This window comes from Apteryx rowi, unplaced genomic scaffold (genome assembly GCF_003343035.1).
Source record: "Apteryx rowi isolate R43461 unplaced genomic scaffold, aptRow1 scaffold_12, whole genome shotgun sequence".
Classification (NCBI taxonomy): Eukaryota; Metazoa; Chordata; class Aves; order Apterygiformes; family Apterygidae; genus Apteryx; species Apteryx rowi.
The window spans coordinates 6,442,685-6,462,108 of record NW_020447419.1 but is presented as its reverse complement, the minus strand read 5'-3'; the positions used below and the strand labels follow the sequence as shown (position 1 = coordinate 6,462,108).

The 19,424-nt window shown below is 37.5% G+C and overlaps 1 protein-coding gene across 3 annotated transcripts in view; it reads left to right on the top strand.

Moving 5' to 3' along the window:
- Window positions 1–19,424, top strand: part of BMPR2 (bone morphogenetic protein receptor type 2) — a 121,151-nt gene that overhangs the window by 88,270 nt on the left and 13,457 nt on the right. For all 3 annotated transcript variants that reach the window (XM_026087007.1, XM_026087008.1, XM_026087014.1), the window contains 7 exons: window positions 4,985–5,095; window positions 5,601–5,692; window positions 7,631–7,861; window positions 12,765–12,879; window positions 14,511–14,671; window positions 16,430–16,577; window positions 17,551–17,687. In XM_026087007.1, the coding sequence (XP_025942792.1) occupies window positions 4,985–5,095; window positions 5,601–5,692; window positions 7,631–7,861; window positions 12,765–12,879; window positions 14,511–14,671; window positions 16,430–16,577; window positions 17,551–17,687 (995 nt within the window). The remainder of the gene's footprint in view (window positions 1–4,984; window positions 5,096–5,600; window positions 5,693–7,630; window positions 7,862–12,764; window positions 12,880–14,510; window positions 14,672–16,429; window positions 16,578–17,550; window positions 17,688–19,424) is intronic.

Genomic DNA, 19,424 nt, shown 5'->3' with positions numbered 1-19,424 from the left:
AGAGAAATCCCTGATGTGGTAAAAGTGCCTGAAGGGAGCATCAGGGCTAGGTTCAGCCAGACTACTCACTCCTAACTGAGTAGTAGAAGCACTAGCCTCCATGGTTTGCTCTAAAATACACTCAAATTATTTTTGTGTACCTTTGACAAAATCCTCTTCCTACACTGGATCGGTTGTACTTGAGTTTTTGGGACCTGAAAACAAGCTCTTTATTGCTGATGAGGTCAGCGCGCTTCTGGGAACAGCTCTGCTGGCCACCAGCTGCTCCCCAGCCAGAAGGAGGTCATCCCTATTTTAATGAGTTGTGGATTAAAAAAAAAAAAAAAAAAAGCGGGGGGTGGAGAAAAAAACCTGTTGATACTATTTTTTGTGATTTTTCTCTGTGATGGAATTGGTAGACTTCATAAAAATGTAGAAGTATCAGAATTATTATCAGAAAAGATATCAAAGATAGACATATCTGCTAGATGCCTTGGAAATGTCATTTTACCTGCTGCTTGAGGAGCCACGTGAGCATTTGCTTTCCCTTTCCTATCTGAGTGGGATCACAGGTCACCTCTTAGGGTGTTTCAGGCGCTTCAGTGTTTTTTTGTGTTTTTTTTTGGGGGGGGGGAGCAGCAAATTTTGTTTTAGATCAAGGAGCCCAAGTAGAAGGTTTTTATCTCTACTGAATAGAAATTGAAACCTCATGTATAAATAGCAGTGAAACAAGCAGTAAGGCTAACCTCTGCTTTCAGTTGCACTAACATAAGCTTGCAGAAGCTCTGCTGATACCTTACGTACACAAGCTTGGGTAGAATTTGGCTCAGTAATCAACTTTTTAATCATTAGATTTCTATAGTCTGCAGCTAATTCTGCTCAGCTTGTCTTTGTACAGACTTGGGCTATTTTTGGTGTGTGCTATACACTGGTGTGGAGAAGTACTGAGCTGTCTCTGTTCCGGCTCTGAGATTTGAAGCCGGTGGCGGGCAGCTTCTGCCTTCGTTCTGTCTGTGTTTGTCCCTGAAGAAAGACCCAAATTAGAGTACTCATTAGTAATTAGGCATGTTTAAAGTCAGTTCATACTATGACACAAAGAAAAAATATATTGAAGCTGTAGGGCAGGTGTATTAATCTTGTCATTGTAAATAAACTTTTAAAGCAGAATCCACTGGTTTGGGTTTCGGGAATGGGGTTGTTAACAGTCTCAGATTAACTCAGTCTTACTTCAGTTACGCATCTGGAGCCACTGGTAGGAAGTGTCGTGTCAAATACACTTCATACCRAGTGTCCTCAGCTGAAGAAGTGATATTTATTTCAGACAGGACTACGTGTTCATGAAAGAAAACATGAAATTTGTATACTCATATATTTTACATTCCTATTTAAAAAGTAGCTTATTTGAAGGTCAGTAATTACGTTAATGACCCACACTGATGTGCCTCTCGATGAGTTAGTTTAAATGCATTTTCAGATAATACCTGGAAAACTGTGCAAGGGGTGTGTATGTGTGTGCGCATATACACATACAGTTTTGCAGTATACAATATATTGTGTATATATATTACTTTATAATATAAATATAAACACACACACAGATATATATATATATATATCTGTATTATTATACTTAGAACTAGATAAAAGAGGAAAGGTACATCTCAGCAAATGCCATTTACTAAGAGTCCCTGTCTATTTTTAGCTGAAGGTTTGGTTTTGCAAGCATTTTCCATCTAGGTGTTTAAATGTAAGTCAGCAGCTGGTTTAAAAAGCTAAAGATGAAATATATCCAAAGAATGAGTTAGACTGAAGAAATATCCCAGTTAGAAATTTTTGTTGATTTGAATGATAATTATTTAGCAGGATTCTTGTTAAACTTGGGAGGGGTTTAAAGCCGTGTAGATAGGTGACGTAGCGCTTTTGTTCTATTTAAGAAAGACTGATAATCTAACGAGCAAAACAAGTAGTCATACAAAACAGATACAAAGCAGACAGAAGTAATACTTAGCTTTACATTACGTCTTGAAGGATTTCTTCTCATAACCTGCTTATTTGGCCCATTCACTTTCTTCACCTCTGTTCTAACATTGCTCTTTTTAGGAGGGTTTTTTTTGGGGGGGGGGAAGTTCTTGTTTCATTGGTTCGTTTGGAGTTTTTTGCTTTTCTTTTTATATAGATTACAAATAAATGTCAAATAGTAAAACAGTCTCTGCTGGTAAATGACAGGAAGTCATAAGCAGTGTCTTACCCACCCATGTTATTTTGAGTTGCACACTGCCAATTCAGTGATTACTGCCCTTATTAAGAAATTTGTGTTCATTCTTAAATTTATACACGATGCTCAACAACCTGACGATAGTAACTCATGGTGTAGGACTGACTTGATTATTGGAACAGCTGACAACATTGTTTTAGTAATCTTTATGAGATGAAAGAATGGTGCAAGATAAGTCATCCAGCAGCAAACATTTAAGGTTTGTTGAGAAACAGCTTCTGGCTGCTTAAAAAAGGTGGGGAAAAAAAGGTTTTTTTTCCAATTGAAATACAAGGAAGTTCTTTGGGGATACCTGGCAGATACACAGATAGCCAGTAAACCTAAAAAGACCCAGAGTGGTCCATTAAGGAATGATAAGGCAATGATGCATACAAGCTGTTTGTTTAAAACCCCTTTTTCTCTACATGTTTTTCTACTGCTTGATCTGCACAATACTTTGTTATTTGGAAATTTTCTAGTAGCTCTTGGGCCTGCATAATGCCACTATTCACAAGCTGGTAGTGGAAGAAATAGCGAATGTGCGAGCCCGACAGCCGTGGCGTGAGATGCCCTCCGCTGCCGGGGTGCCGCTGCCAGGGCGCCGCTGCCAGGGCCGTGCTGGGGCGGTGGAGCAGCGAAGGCCTCTTCCAGGACAGTCTAGGGAATGCCAGTGCGGACGAGGTGCCGCATTGCCTCTTCRACTGTATCGATAACTAAAGTAGAACAGTCGGACTGAGGCGTTAGACAATATGTGGCAAACGCTGCGGGAATGATCACTGTGTATTTAGCAATGGGAAGGTTGTAAATGGCTGTACCCTAGATGCATGGTCAAGCAAAAAAGTTAAGATTATAGCAAAAAAGCCCATCCCCTCAAGCCCTGCATTTTTCCAGTGCATACTAGGCACTATCTCAAACACATACATTTAATATGTTTCAAAGATTCATCAATAACATGTAAATAATTAAGTTACTTCATTCTCAAAAACATCAAAGTTATGCTTCCCCTGCTCTCAGTTATTCGGCTTCTTGCACTTGCCTAGTATTTYACATAGCTTTGTACAATGCACCAGTTTGCTTTAGGATGCCGTGATTTTCATGTATGTATATATGTGTGCAAAAATGTTTTGAATTTATAATTTAGATGAGCGTTGTAACTTGCATTTTTTAATTTCTATGCAGTGGAAGTCACAGCTATTATTCCACAGCATAATGCTCTGTGGCAATAGGTTTGTTGTTGTTCTTCTTTAGCTAAAATTATTTTACCAAACCCAGTAATGATGGTATTTCTTTCCACTGAGCAACCTCTTTGAATATGATATTGTCATGATTATCATGAGCTCCCTCTGATTTAGGGGGCATATCTGATATGAGCCACATATTATTTTTGATAGGTGACTTTTCACACACTTTTCACACTCCCTCTGGTATTTTGTTTTACCAGCTTTTTATTATTTCCTCTTACCATTACAGATATGTAAAAACGGAAGCTGTCATCTTTTAAATTTGCTTTCTCTTCTTATCTGGTTCACTTACACCTATCCCCACTGGCAACTGGAGTAGATGAATGTTTAATTTCTTTTAAAAGCAGTTCCAGCAAAGTGAATTTGTTGATTTACCCAGCTAGTGTAGACTAAGATAAATTTTATTTGAGTCTCACCTAAAAATTTGCCCAATGTTTAAGCCCTGTGTGCATTTTATACTTTGTGGTTTTAGCATAGTTAGGCCTCATTACAGTCTTTAAAGGAGCACTTTTAGCAATATATAAAACAAGTTTAAACATAGTTCTCAAACTTGGTTTTAAAGCCAATGTAAATGAAGTCTTGTAATGCCACATTCCAGGGATTCTGACATCAGAGGAATATCTGCAGTAATAGATTTTCATATTAAAGCTGCTGAATTTTTATATGCCTGAAAGAAGCCAGACTGGGGCCTGATGTGGAGAAGCAATAAGCTAAGCATTCAAGACACTAACAAATTTTTTCATGAAAAACTTTTTTCCTGTCTGGAAGAAAATTTGTGAGGTATAATTTTGATACAAGAAAATCAAGTTTGATTAAAAAAAAAATTCAGTAAAAGTGAGCATCTTATTTAATTTTGTTTAGTATTTTGTTGTTGTTTCAAGTTTCTTGATAGTCTGCTACAATCTGCAGAGATGTCTCTCGATTTTCGTGAATTAATCAGTCAGAATCATGCTAAAAAAGATCTGAATGCTGTCTGATATGAAATAAGTCAAAACCCCAAAATATTTTGCAAAGTTTTGCACAAAAAATTTTGCATTGAATCTTTGTGTAGATATTTGAATACAAAACATTCATCAATATGCAGCATTATTAGCAAGTTTTTTTGAAATTTCCATTCTGGGAAAAACAAAAAAATAGTTGAAAAGTTACAAGCCCGATTCATAACAGGAAACCTGATTAAAATACTGATAGTAGGACTGGATCAATCTGGTCTTGTATGGCTCGGTTAAACTTTGCCAGGTATAAAGAAAATTTGATATTTGTTTTCGTGCCTTTCTCTTTTTGGTGGCAGAGAAAAACTGGAAAATGCTGCCCATGAAGTGCACATTCAGCCGTGTTTGAGCTCATCAGCTCTCTTGCCACCCCTAGATTTTAAGAGTAAAAAAATTTAGTGCAATATCTTACAGTCCAGAGTATGATTTTTGTTTTTCCCCTCATTGTTACATGTTACGTGGTCCTGATTCTTTGAATTTACAATGAAAGAAAGAGTCTTTGTCTTGTTTTCTTTCAGATTCTTCTCATTCTTTTCATCGAGATGAGACTATAGTTATTGCCCTTGCGTCTGTCTCTGTGCTAGCTGTTTTGATTGCTGCTCTGTTCTTTGGATACCGAATGCTTGCAGGTAGTGTTTGATTATACTATTTTTTTATATCATTCTTTTGACTATTTCTCAAAGTTGTGCTTACGTCTTCTTCCCCAGCCCCTATTGTATGTATGTATACAATGTTCCCCTTCTCCTCTCTGGCATTTAATGATAATATCCCTTATCCAGAGAGATTTATAATGATTTCTCCAGGTTGGCATTTTGGGACCCATTTTTCTTCAACAAATCCTCTGTTCAATGCAGGTAGTTTAAGTGAAGCTGTGAATGTGCTTTACGGTTACTGCCAATGACGTTCAATTATCAAAATAGTTGTGCAGCAGATAGCTTGCAATTTCCAGCCATCAGTGCCTCCGTTGCTGATTTTACTGACTCTGAGAAGATTTTACAGGATTCCTTTTTAATTGTCATGTCCTTCCCTAGAAAATGTGTTTCTGTCAAATTCCAGGTAAACTTTATTGTTTTCACTTGTGGTATTGCAAAAACCTGAAACTTCCTGATTCCCCCCACCCCTCCTGCCTTACAGGAGACCGTAAGCAAGGTTTGCACAGCATGAACATGATGGAGGCAGCGGCATCAGAGCCCTCGCTGGATCTGGATAATCTGAAGTTACTGGAGGTAAACATTCAACTCCATTTCTCAGTCTTACTTCCAACTGAATGTATCACCTGTGATCATATCACTTGCCAGCTATAGTTACAGAAATAAATATATCAGTACACTTCTGTAATGTTTTCTTCTAAACTATAGTTAAGAAAACAAACCAAAAAACCCCGCCAAAATAAAAGAAAGATTATCTCCGTTATGTTTTGCCTTTTTGTGTTAGCAATATTGTTGGTATTAGCTAGAACGTGTTCTACCTTGAGAAGAACATATTAAACACTCTGGGGTAGTGGGGGGAACTGGAATGTGCTGTGTTTCAGTGTCATGTGAAAAAATCCTTTTTTGTTTGACACCGATGGCTCTGCCGAGTACAGTGTCACACGGTAGTCATTTGCAGTGCTTCAGGCACACCGCTGGAGTACAGATTTTACTGCAGCTAAGGGCACTATATTTCAATAGTGAGCTTGGTGTTACCAGTGTCATCAGAAACCTGCAAAATCTTATGTCTTCAAGTGGCACGCAGAACCTGCGTGAGATTTTTAAAAGCTTTTAGCCAAAAAGCAATCAATCAATAGCAATGGGCTAATGTCTTTGTGAGAGGGATTCAGAGGGTGGCGCTTTTCTTCCTTTCGCCCATCAGAAGTCATCCCTAGTGACGCGGGCTGCAGAAAAGTCATTCCCTCTGCACTGGGGTCTGGGCAAATGGCGGAAGCAGGCTAACCAACAAAGAAACCTTGGTGCCTTCTGGCAAAAGAAAGTAGTTAAGATAGAGTTTGCAAGAGTATAGAGATAAATATGGTAGAAGCATGCAAAGCCCCAGATGAAATTATCGCTACTAATGTGCACTATTGGAAAAGGCGGTGACTCTGTTGGTGGAGAGACCTATTACAGGGTCTTCTCTGCTCTTTCTTAAATGTGAAGGGCCTGACTCTTCACCCTCGCTGTGCGCTATGGAACAAATTGCCTTAACCTGTATTTGCCTTCTCGTATCTCTTTGGGTAAAGTATATTCTGCCTTTATACCATGAGGTGACTCACTGCCTCTTTGCAATCCGTTGTGAGCGCTGCCTGACATGGAAAGACTGAGAAACAAAAAGTCTGGCTGTCAAATGATGCTTTCCTTTTAGACAATTTTATCATCTTTAGAAGCAATACTTTATGACCCCTTTCTCCTTCCCTTTCTACTCCTTTTGTAAGTATTTTAAAAGGGAAGAAGATGTTTGTCCATGAAATCCCTATAATTTCACGTCAAGGTTCTCCTGCAAATGTTTGAATTGAATAAAGTCTTAAATTCTGATGAAGTCAGAAGTTTTCAACTTTTGAAGCTAGGACTCTGCCCTACGTTCCGGGTCAGAGCAGAGATCTCATCCATCTTCGGTTGCCATGGAGATGGGAAAGGTTTTTCTGTGAAAACTGTCTAACATAGTGGGCTCTAGAATGAAGACTCCCAGGTAGCACAGAATTATTCCTTTCTGTTAAAATCTGTTTTACCTCTTTTGGTCTTTATTTTGCACTGCAAATGCGTATATTGTTATTCCTATCCTAGAACATACCTACTATACAGTTTAATACCTGTGATCTCTGGAGTTAATTAAGACTGGTCATGTAAAAGCTAAAAATGTTTGGTAGGCAAAAGCTGAATAAGAGAATTGTCAGTGCAAGACAAATCATGGATTTTACTCGTCTATAAAATTGCTGAATAGATGATTTATGATTTATTAATGGGGTATTCAAACTATAGATCATTTTAGTAAGATCTAATTTGGCCTTAGTGTTTCCAGTTCCAAAACAGCTTTTCTGACATCATTTTACTTCTGGTTTTCAATACAAAATATTCACCATTTTGTACAGTGTAATGCAGCATAAAAGTTGGCATATAATCCTTGTGGGGTGAAAACTTTGATTTTTGTCTTCATTTATTAATTAGAGAACTAATTATTTAATTTTTTTGCAGTTGATTGGCCGGGGACGATATGGAGCAGTGTATAAAGGCTCCCTAGATGAACGCCCTGTTGCTGTGAAAGTATTTTCTTTTGCTAATCGCCAGAACTTTGTCAATGAGAGGAACATTTACAGAATTCCCCTGATGGAGCATGACAATATTGCCCGCTTCATTGTGGGAGATGAAAGGTTCACTGCAGATGGACGTATGGAATATTTATTGGTGATGGAATATTACCCCAATGTAAGTGCCTCAACCCCCCCCCCCCCAAAACCAATTAGATTGGTTTAGATTCCTAAGAATAGCTGCATAGAAAGGATATACTTTAATATTTGCCAGTGTTTTTCATTAGTTCTTCTTGCAAAGTAGTCCCCTTTGCCTGCTGTAATGTAAAAATAATCCATATAAATTACAATTTTAATGAATCATAATGTGGTCTACTGTAATACTCTTAAGATTTCTCAGTTAGTGCTACTGAACGTAGTCTGATGAATTCTTGGCTGTAATATTTTGCTCTTAGTTATGGTGCAGTTTTTCATCATCTATGGCATATTCAAGGATGGTGTTTGAAGAGAAGTTTTGGCTTAAAATATTTAAGAAATTTGAAACTTCTTAATATTAAAACATTATACCTCTATTATGGTAGTTATGACTCAGTGGCAGTAAATGACAGTTTTTGACAGTGAAACTTAATAGAGCCAATATTATTTTCAAACTAGTTTGTGGTACTGTAAATCAAGGGTTTTTTATCCTGTTATCTTCCTTAAAGTATTCTGTGACATAGCCTATTTATTCTACTACATCATGTACTGATGATATAGGAGAAGTCTCAAGGCAGCCTTACTTCCCAGAAATGTATTTTCAGATCTCCTTAGCTAACTGAATGCCTCTGTCCCTCAAATTTGCTGACTTCAGTTCTGAACTCTGTGCGTGTGTACATACACATGCATAGAAGCAGAAATGTTTAAAACTGCACAACATGGATGTGAATTGCTTATCATGAAAAATCATAAAATATAAAGTATATGGGGGATGTATGAATATGTAAATATGTATACATTCATTTTATATTTCATAATTTATCTTGCTCTTTTTTGACTTTTTTATAGAAAAGGACTTTATCTGTTCAGTTAAATAATTTTTATGACTTTTTTTTTTGGTCTCAAGTAAGTGAGCTCATATTGTATTGACTCCAGTGAGTGAAGGTGCTGGCTGAAGCCTGATTTGTTATGGAGACAGTTGGACAAAAATTTCTCATTCAAGTAGCAAAAAGAAACAGAATAGTTATAAATAGCAGTAATGATAGCCTCTGCCTTAAGATGCTTGGGGTTCTACATATATGCGTGTACTGAAAGTTAAATGCATACACTTATACAAATACCTAAATATATATACAAATTTAAGAAGACAACATAGCACTAGAAGAATATGTAAAGAGTGTCTTAACTGAAACTTTTTTATAGTGAGAACACAGTTGGAAAAGCAACGTCATGCTATAAGAGATGGACATCTAAGAAGAGATTGCAGAAACTAGAAATGACCACAGAAAAGCTCAGTCACACACGTACCGTAGGTACAGTAGCAAAGCACCTCAGCTCTGTCTACAGAAGCAAAAAAACCCCATGGCTCTGGCAGAGTAGGCTTATGTTCAACTAGTTAAGGGAAATCAAGTGAGTGCTCTGTTCCTGGGAGGGCACAGCATAACTGTCCTAACAGGTGAACTGGTTTTGCTGTTTTCTGGAGTGAAAGGGCTTTTCAGTTGAAATGTAACTTGGCTGAAAAATGTGTCTTGTTTATATAAACCGGATCTGCTAAAGATCTGATTAAATGTACAGATGAGGCTTACAACATTTTATTATCAGGTTCTTTCTCAGTAAGGTATTAAAAACAGGAAGATTAGCCCCAAATCAATCCACTAGTGGTTTGGAAGTCACTGGAAAAAGTGCACAGCAGGTGTAATTAATGCACAGTATAAGCCTTAATTCAGTGAGCAGATGTTCTGGTGTATGTTGAGCTAACAGCAAATAGAGAAGCAACCCTGCTGTGGAAGCTCTACTAAAAGGGAACTGTGTGGTTCAAACTATAGTCACAAGCTTATTTTTATAGGGGACAACCAATGCAAGATGTGCTGCTGAAATATTTTTGTAGCCTTCCAAAACATGGTTCCCCCTGGAAATATTTCCCTTGTTGAGAACAGGAACTCACAAAACAGAGCATTTTCAGACAGAAAACTGTTCTGGGTCTTTCCTGGGTGAAAGTAAGAAAAATCAGATTGATCCAATTTGTGTTACTATCCAAACATGCCTTCAGGCCAGTGAAAGTAGCAAGTAATAAGAAGGAAGATGTGTGTATTCATCATCAACATGCTATGCTGATGGTACTCAGTGGTATTGCCAGGTGAATAAGCAGTGGGATAAGTCACAAGGGATGACAGAGTTGTTACAAAATACAGAACAGTCACAGAATTGTTCCCCAGCAGTCAAATATTCATATCTTCTAAGAACAATTAAAAATCGCTGTTAAACACCTAGTAGAATCTTACAACTGTCAAAACAAAACCATCAATTTTATCAAAAGTCATTATCAGAAAGAACAAGTATCCTTGATTTAATATGTAATTCGTGACTCCGACAAGAATAATCTCAATTAAAAATACGTATCTCTAAATCTTGACTGGAACTTTTCCTGAATGTCATTTGTATTGAACTTCATTAAGAGCATAGAAATCACTGTCTTCAGCCAGTTTTAAGTATGTGGTGGTTAGCAAGCTCTGCAGCAAAAAGATCTCGGAAGTTGGTTTGAGATCTTTCTCTGTAAAGTACTTTCCACTTGCATCATGCCAACAATCCTGTTGTCTTTGTTAGGATGGACTGAAATCTCAACCCTCTAAACCAAGAAAATCTTTTACTGCAACCAAGTTTCTGGCAGTCAGAGTCCTTACAGCTGTTGAATGTTTGTTTGTTTTCTTTTTTTCCTGTAAAGAAAGTATAAAATATATATCACAGTGATTTAGTCAAAACAAACAAGCAAACCGTAGGCTAATAACAAAAGTGCTCGCAGCCGCTATGGTTCCTTTTTAAGAGTCTTTGCAATGAACAGCACAGCTGTGATCAGTACCTGAACCCATAAAATCTAGTGCTATGCAGGAGCCAAATGATAAGTAGAATAAAGTGGAGCTTGTTTAAAGTTTTAGGATTACACATGCTGCGTCCATCTTCATTTACCTTACATTTATATATAAACAACCTGTTTTATCTGAGTATGTAATGTTCTACAAGTTTGGCTCAGCATATGTAGATTTGAGAGAGGATTAAGGCTGAGATTTAGGCCTACAGTCATGACATTCATTTTGTGTACCCCTTATTTTGGTTTTTATGTTTGTTGCTGCAGTAGTAGCAGCACTGTATGTACTGCTTTTTGACCTTTGAGCAGGTTCTTAGGTGTGAGTGAGTTCATCTCGATATCCTAGATCAACTGGAAAACAAATGGAGTTTAAAATCAGCGCAGACAACACAAGTCCTCAGGAGGCAGGAATCTACAGTAGTGTATAGGGGAAAAACCCRCGTCTGACATGGCAGGAGGAGTTAGCCGAATGGATCACGCGATGGGGAGAGAGCAGGGACTCGGGGATTCCAGGTGTTTCGACACCTCTGTGCAAACACCTTCATTTTCTGAGTGGAAGATGCAGGAGTTCTTGGGAGACGAGTACTGATGACAAACTCAGTACCCATTTGTGCACGTTGACATCTCAGCTAGTTTGGAGAAGAAGTGAAGGGAGAGGCTTAAAGAGCTGTTAACAGCAAGAAAAATGTAAAATACTTTATAACGCATTACTAGGTAGATTCTCAGATTTCTTTTCTTAATAAAAATCTGTCTGAAGCTCATATAACAGCATTTTAAACAACGCAAAAACAAAATGCTTCTGTATAACTCTGAGTAACGTTTGCTCTGTATTATCACCAAGGAGGAGGTTATCTGTTTATGGGTTCTTTGTTCCATACAGTGGAARCCAGAAAAGCTGTAAAATTCTTGTAATTATATTAAGGAGTGTCAGGAACCTGGTGTTAGTTTTAACATTGGATTAAAAAAAATTTCAGAGGCTCCAGTGGCTCTGAATTGTGGTATCCATCTGAACTGTGTTTATATCTCATATCTGAATGTTGACTCCAAATGGACTTAAATGGCTAACACCAGATTTTTGAAAATCAAGTGTTATATAACTATTTTTGCAATAAAGTGTTTTTATGCAAGGCTACTATAAAWGTTATGCATTGGTGCATCTTTAAGATTACAGATTTAAATAATCAAAAAGCAGGTAGCCTGTGCTCATAAATAAACACGGTATTGTAGTATGTATACAGAGAAGGCTGGACTTCCTATTCTTTATGCATAGGGTTTTGGTTTTATATCGTCGTTGGGAGCTATGTACATAAAAACTGCAGAGGATGTCATAGTTTGCAGAATCTGGCTCTTGTTTCAGATAGCAATTTGAGTTTCTAGAACATTTCAGCATCATAATTGACACCTTTCCTTCTGCTCTTCTTGGAGATTCACCACAACTTACTAAAAAACTTGTTTTCACATACAACTTCTCTTCCAAGAAAGGGGGAACTTGAATTTTTTTTTCCTTCAGTGCATGTGGACTCACTTCTATTTTGAATTATCTTGTTTGTTTGTTTGTTTGTTTGCTTTGATGACTAAATACATTAGAGCAGGGGAGATGCCAGTGAGAGGTGATCCGTATTTTTCTGTAAGTGCTAATGGTTCRAAGTCCGCAATTTAGTAACCTGGGCTGTTAAATCTGCAGTTACCTTTCTTCTTCTGTTGTTCAGCAACAAGTTCTTTGAAAGCATAAATAAAATGCATGTTTTTCGGTTGTTTTATAACTAATATCCTCCTCCTAAAGGCAAGACCTGTTATTTTTCAATAAATAATACATTTTCTGTTGTTCTTCTTTAGATAAACCCAATGGCAATAGTAAAGACCAATGAAACTTGAGTGATCTTGTGATTGATAACATTTGGGTAAACACAGAAGCAGCCGCAGGATTAGATCTTTCAGGAGCAGTGGATGAAACTGACTCTCTTAAAGATTTTTGAGTTATTCAACTTGATAAAGATTTTAATCCAGTGTTTGKTTTTTTTAGGGTTCTTTATGCAAATATTTGAGTCTCCACACAAGTGACTGGGTGAGCTCTTGTCGTTTGGCACATTCTATTACTAGGGGCTTGGCGTACCTGCACACAGAGCTACCTCGAGGAGGTAAGGCCAGGAAGGGATGCCGTGGTATCCAAGATATTCTTGGTATCAGAGAGCAGATTCCTTCCTTCCTTTGTTTCCTTGTGGCATTACGGTGAATAGGAAATGATGAATCAAAATAGAGATTACTCAGAACTTCTTGCATGTCCTTTCCTTCTGAACAAGCCCGTGTTGTGGGATACGTCTGCGACACTTCTATGAAAACATGAGTAAGAGCAGCAGCGCAAAAGGCAGGAGAAGGAAGCAGAGCTGCGCAGTGCTGCTGTATCATGGCAACGGATTGCTAAAGACCCAAAGCGCTGGACGTCTGTTGAACACAGAGCAAATGGATGAAGTGTTCTGTTTGTTTTTGCAGTTCGGACACAAATTGCCAAAGCAGTATAGTTAGTGTGTGAACTGTACTGTATATATGAAAAGAAATTGTTTAATCTACTTCACTGTAGTTTTATTTATCACAACTCTTGATTTTTGTCTAAGGGTGTGGACCTCATTGTCTCTATTTACAAATGATTTTTTTTTTTTTTTTTTGCTGAATTTTTAGTGCCTTATTAGAGCACTGGACGTGACAACATTGATTTGTATATCTCTGCTTGCATGCTTCATTCTGCATTTCAGGAGTTGAAGAATTGTGATTATATAACAGATATTCCACAATCTGTGATGTAACAGGCTACAGAATACAGTCTGGCACTGAAGCACTAGTGTTTTGGCAGTAAATGAAAGGAATAATTAGTATAGTAGCATTAATTCTACATTAAGGTCCTAAAGTTTGGATTAAAATCCCAAATTATATGTCTCAAATATTAAGCATCATCTCTAGCACAGAATGAAAACTGAAGATACTGTTAAAAGAGCATGGCTGATAATACCTAATGCTGTACTCCTATGTGCCATTGAAACTGCAGCTATCGTCTTAACTTCATCATTTTGAAATGTGCAGACAGGGGTGTCCATTAGCGGCCAGAAAATGTGTAAATTTTCCATCATAAAGGCAGACAGAGCCATAAGCTGGTTTATAAATGCTAGGAAGGAAATCGTGGAGTATAGTAAATTCATGTGAACAGCAGGCCACAGTAAAACCAGTTTTATAGTCCTTGCTGTTTTACTTAAAAACAAAACAAAATAACTCTATCAAAAAAGCATATAAACTAGGAACAACTGAGATTATTCTTTGGAGGTCAAATCCACTGCAAGGTTAATGTGTTCAAACTCTCAGGAATAATATTGGCTACGTATCTTCTGAATATGTGCCAGTCTCAATCATAATGTAAACAGCTGGTGTCATATTTGACACAGGTTTGTGGATGTGAGAGAGAACGTTTGGCCTGGCTGTCCAGGCTGTGGCAGCAGGTCTGTACTTAAGCACATGGTGCCTCCCCTGCCAAAATCATGCTGAAATATCTCTTGGAATTGAAAGAAGCTTGTCGGCGAACACTAAAACTAATATACTGTAAAGATACAGTCAGTTTTCTATACATAGCATACTGAGGAGGTCATAAAGAAGCAAAAATGTCAGCTTTCTAAAAATAAGCTGATTTTCTGTTTATAGTAGCTGCACAGACATAATAAGGTTCTCTTATTTTGCCAAACAGTACAACTGCTCAAATAACAAGTACTTTCATATGTCCAAATAGACCATTACAAACCTGCAATATCCCATCGTGACTTGAACAGCCGCAATGTCCTGGTAAAGAATGATGGAACGTGTGTAATTAGTGATTTTGGACTCTCCATGAAGTTAACTGGAAACAGACTAGTGCGCCCAGGCGAGGAAGATAACGCAGCCATTAGTGAGGTAAGTACAAATACAGATAAGCTGCTGTATAAAGGTAAAAAAATTAGTATGGAAGTAAGGTTGATATATGCTTGTTTCTGTTGTCATAAGGTGATTATTAAGGTGGTACAATTCCTGTTAGGGGGAATTGCTGCAATATGGGGAGAAGTGGCTGAAACCTTGAGAGGATGAGACTGATTCTTATGTCAAAAAACTTGAAAGCATATCTAGCATTATTGAAAGGTGATAGAATGGCAGCTTTCGAGACTGGAGTGCTGTGTCAGGAATTTGGTTGCAGTGTTGTTTGCAATGATGAGGATACAGATCTCTTGGGTCTTGTACTGCAGATACTACTTAAGCCCAAMCATTCTTTGGAAGTTAATTTTTTTTTCTGATAATTTATTTTTCAAAATGGTGACATATTGCATTCCACATCTTATGACTGTTTCTCTGGGTGTCATCTGTAATTTCCTGAACGTGAAATGGATACACCTGGGGGAACGAAAGCATGTAAAAAGACATGGACCAGCTAAGAAAGAACCAGAACAAAATAAAAGGAGATGCTTGAAATTTTAACCTATGAGAAAAGATTGAAAGAATTAGGGTTGTTTAGTCTAGTGAAGTAAAGACAGAGACAAGTCTTCAAATATGTAAACAGCTGCTACAAAGAGAGAGGAATAAACTGTTCGTATTCACTGAGGATAGCAGAAGAGATAATGGGATTACATTGCAGGAGGGAAAATTTAGGTTAGATATGAAGAACTCTTTCTAATCTATAGAAGGGCAGTGAAGGTCTGCAATGGATTGCCGAGGAAGGCTATAGAATTTGCAAGATTTTATGATTTTAAGGAACAGATTGGAAAAACATCTGTCAGGAGTGGATTAGGTAGAACAGACCCTGGGCAGAAAGAGAAATGGTGAAGCTTTGTTTTTATGATGCTGTGATTCAGAGTGTGCTTCTTTGTTGTTTTCTTTTTGTATAAGCCTAAATACATTGACACCTGAATATGCTCAACTTTAGTGAGACTTCTTTAAATGAAGAGTGAAAGTCCCAGAATGCTTCAGTATATTTGTTGACTTTTTGCTCTTACAGTAAATCTTTCCATTTCGTTCAAAGAATGTTTCCCGGTTCTGATCAACTTCATTTAGAAAGGAAGTATTATAGTAATACCACCTAGTGCAAAGGTGCTCGTTAGATCTCTGCTCACTGAACAAAGATACAAAAGGATACAAAACCATTGTTTAAAATGCGGGGATACAGGGCAGTCCTGTGACTTCTCCTGCAAGGACTGGTGAATGAGTGCTCTAATCTAACATATTCCCCTGTGGAAACGGATATGTCTTCCAAGGCTGTTAATAACCTTTAAACCTGGAAGACATAGGGGACACCCTTGCTAGCAGTCCAGGAATAAAGAGAACAAGTTCCTTCTTCAGCTACATCCTTTCCCATTATAGTATGTACTTTGGCATATAACAGAGTAATTTTAGGAAAAAGAAACATTTCTGCTATATCATATTGCATTTGAGAACATTGTGTAAGGGACAAAATTATTATTTTGTTTTGGTACAAACAATATGTGACAGAGCACAGGAAGGGTTTTGTTATGACTAGGCGACCRATAAGAGTCTAGAAGCTGAGGACACTGATTAGAAGAGGACATTTTCTGCTAAACTGTAGAAAACATAAAACAAAGTAGGATATAAAAAAAATCCATAATAAATTGAATATGATGAAGGATTTGCTTCCCGTTTTGAAATTTTGATTTTATGTTTTTCCAGGTTGGTACGATCCGCTATATGGCCCCAGAAGTGCTTGAAGGAGCAGTGAACCTGCGGGACTGTGAATCTGCTTTGAAACAAGTAGATATGTACGCACTAGGCCTTATCTACTGGGAGATATTTATGAGATGCACCGACCTCTTCCCAGGTAACTAAAAGAAGTAGGAAAAAAAGGTAGTAGAAAGTAGTATCAGCAGCCAAAGTTAATCCCTAGCCAACCTTTTTAAAGTGAACCCTTCATAGAAGGGAAATAATTTTCACAATTGTTTTTCACCTTTAGGTCAGTGCCATCTAGTGTTCAAAAGTATTATTGTTATCAGTATAATGTATTTGAGTGTCAGGCATGGATTATGCTGAAAGACTTTCAATTGCTTTTTTTAACCAGCTTTCAAGCCTCGTGGTAGTGCAATTTGAGCACTATATTTACTGTCCAGAGTTCATGAACATGGTGAGTTGGGCTGATTGCAAAAGCAGTGCATTCAGTCCTTAAAACTGATATAGCTCTTGAAGTGCCTCTCAGACCTTCCTCATGAACAAATGGATGGGAAGGTGCTCTGATTTTATGTAGCCTTTAGCAATTCGTACTTGCTTTTATGTTAGTGACATTGAAAATTCAGGGAAATCCATTCCTGTAACATAACACAAGAGGAAATAGACTGGTAAAAATTAACACATAAGAAAGCGTCACAACCACCTTTTTATTCCTGAGATATAGTTTAAAGAGTTAACAGTCTGACATGCAGTATTCCCTCTGTTGTCAAACAGCTGCACTTTATGTGCTGGGACTTGTAATGTTTTTGGGCTTCCTCCCAAATGAAGCCTATGAGTATTTTTGGTCTGTGGTGTTTCAGAAAATTAGGTGTCATCCTCAGGTTCCAAGATATTCTGAATGTGCCACTCAACCAGCAAGGTTTGAGGATGCTGTCCTTCAGAGAGGCTCCTAAACAACACTTAATTCATTTGCAGTTAATTCAGCTTTTCTTCATGAAGTCAGACTTTGGAGAAAATGGAGAACATCCTGATAGACAGCAGCTTTGATACTACCTTCCATCACCTGATAGCTCTTGATCTGCTTTTTTTTTCTTTTTTAAATCTGTGATTTTTCTTTCTTTTGCTAACAGGGGAATCTGTGCCAGAGTACCAGATGGCTTTCCAGACAGAAGTCGGAAACCATCCCACTTTTGAAGATATGCAAGTCTTGGTGTCTAGGGAGAAGCAAAGACCAAAATTCCCAGAAGCCTGGAAAGAAAACAGCCTGGTGAGATAGAATATTTACAAAGAAACACTAGTTTAGCCAGCCTTTCTTAAAAGCAAATTTTGAATATCTTTTTCTTGTAATTTTTGTTAATATTTAAGGACTGTGAGCTGTTTCTGGCTGGACTTCTTAAGTATTGAACTCAATTTTAAAAAGCCATTGAGACTAAAGCTAGATTTTTTTTTTTTTCTTTTAAGGAAAAATACTATGATTATTATTGGGTGTTGAAGTGTGATAGGCTGAAGATTACTTGTATTAATTTTCACATAGTATCTGTAGTATTTCGCATAGCGTGCCCAGATATTCTCTGTAAATCAAATGAGAAACATAAATATATTCTGTGTCTTTTGTTGTCTTATAAACTAAAAACACCCTAAATTAATTAGCAAAAATGTAATTATACTCCTCCAAAACTGAAATTTCATGAACATTGTAATGAACTTTTTCTGAAGATGTATATTCCTCAGAATTTGCAAAGCCTACAGTTTCTAGCAATAATTTTATTATAACTACATTAGACATTTTGTATGGCTTCATTTGATCTGCAATTTTTATTTTCAAAGCTGTAAACAAAGTAATGTTTGTTTTGAATGGGTATAGCCATGGCTTAGAGCCTTGCTTGCTGCTGCAGGCCAACAAGTTACTGCAAGTCAGCTGAACTCTGGTAGTAGTCTGCTTGCTTTCATCTGCAGCAAATGTGAGGTAATGCGATTCCCCTTAGCTTAGAGGGGGTGGTTTGTCTTCCATTACAAGCAAAGTGAAATGCAAACAGTAACTGGATTCATCTGATACATGCTAACCTATTTGAGCTAAAATAGCTTGATTGCAAGTGTGAAAATCACATATTTGACTTTTATTTAAAAAGATGCTTTTAGCTATTCCTTTTCTGAAATTATGCCCTTCAACCTTCGGAGACTTTGCTAGTTGATAAGTATGTAGCTACTGTGCAGATAATGGGGAGCCTAAGGCCTCATCTATGCTGGTACTTGTAAATATGTATGAAACCATTTTCAGAGAGGAGCATAGCCTCCAGTATTAACGCTGTTATAGAACATGTTGTAACTGAGTTGAAAGCTTCATAGAGAGATTATTTTATTGCATAGTTTTGGCCAGCCAGTCCTAAAAAAGTCCACACCCAAACTATATAGAAAATCAAGCAGCAACTGTTCTAGCTGTGGCGATGTTGGCAAATGCAGTGTTGGAAGAACCGAGCTTGACAGCTGTTTTTGAAGACAGTTAAAACTAAAACAGTTCAAGAAGGTTTGTTTTTTTTGCAGACTAGCAGTTTAAATGTTAATTATGCTCTAACAGGTTGGTAGACTCCAGTATTATTAGACACTGAGCTAGTAACGATCTCCATATTTAAGCTGCCTAACATATTCTATGTGTTGTCTCTAATGTTTTGGCAAAAATCCAAAATAATAATTAAAAAAAGAATGTTCTGCTCTAGGGATGGATCTACACCATTGCTTAGAGAGAGAGAAAAAAAAAAAGTAGTTCTGTCATGGATATCAGTCAAACAACCCACTCCACCCTCTGTCAGTCTAGGATATGATCCCAATGGCCACTCCAGGGGAGACACTGTAGAAAACTGCGCTCCAGATAACCTCACCCTGGACCCAGTTCTTAACCTTCTGTATCCAACGTGTGGGATAAAAGCCTTCTGTCCTTTACTTAAAGCTATGCAGACATGCTGCAGGTTTGGGTTAAAGCACTTCCATGTAACTTCATCTGTTAGAA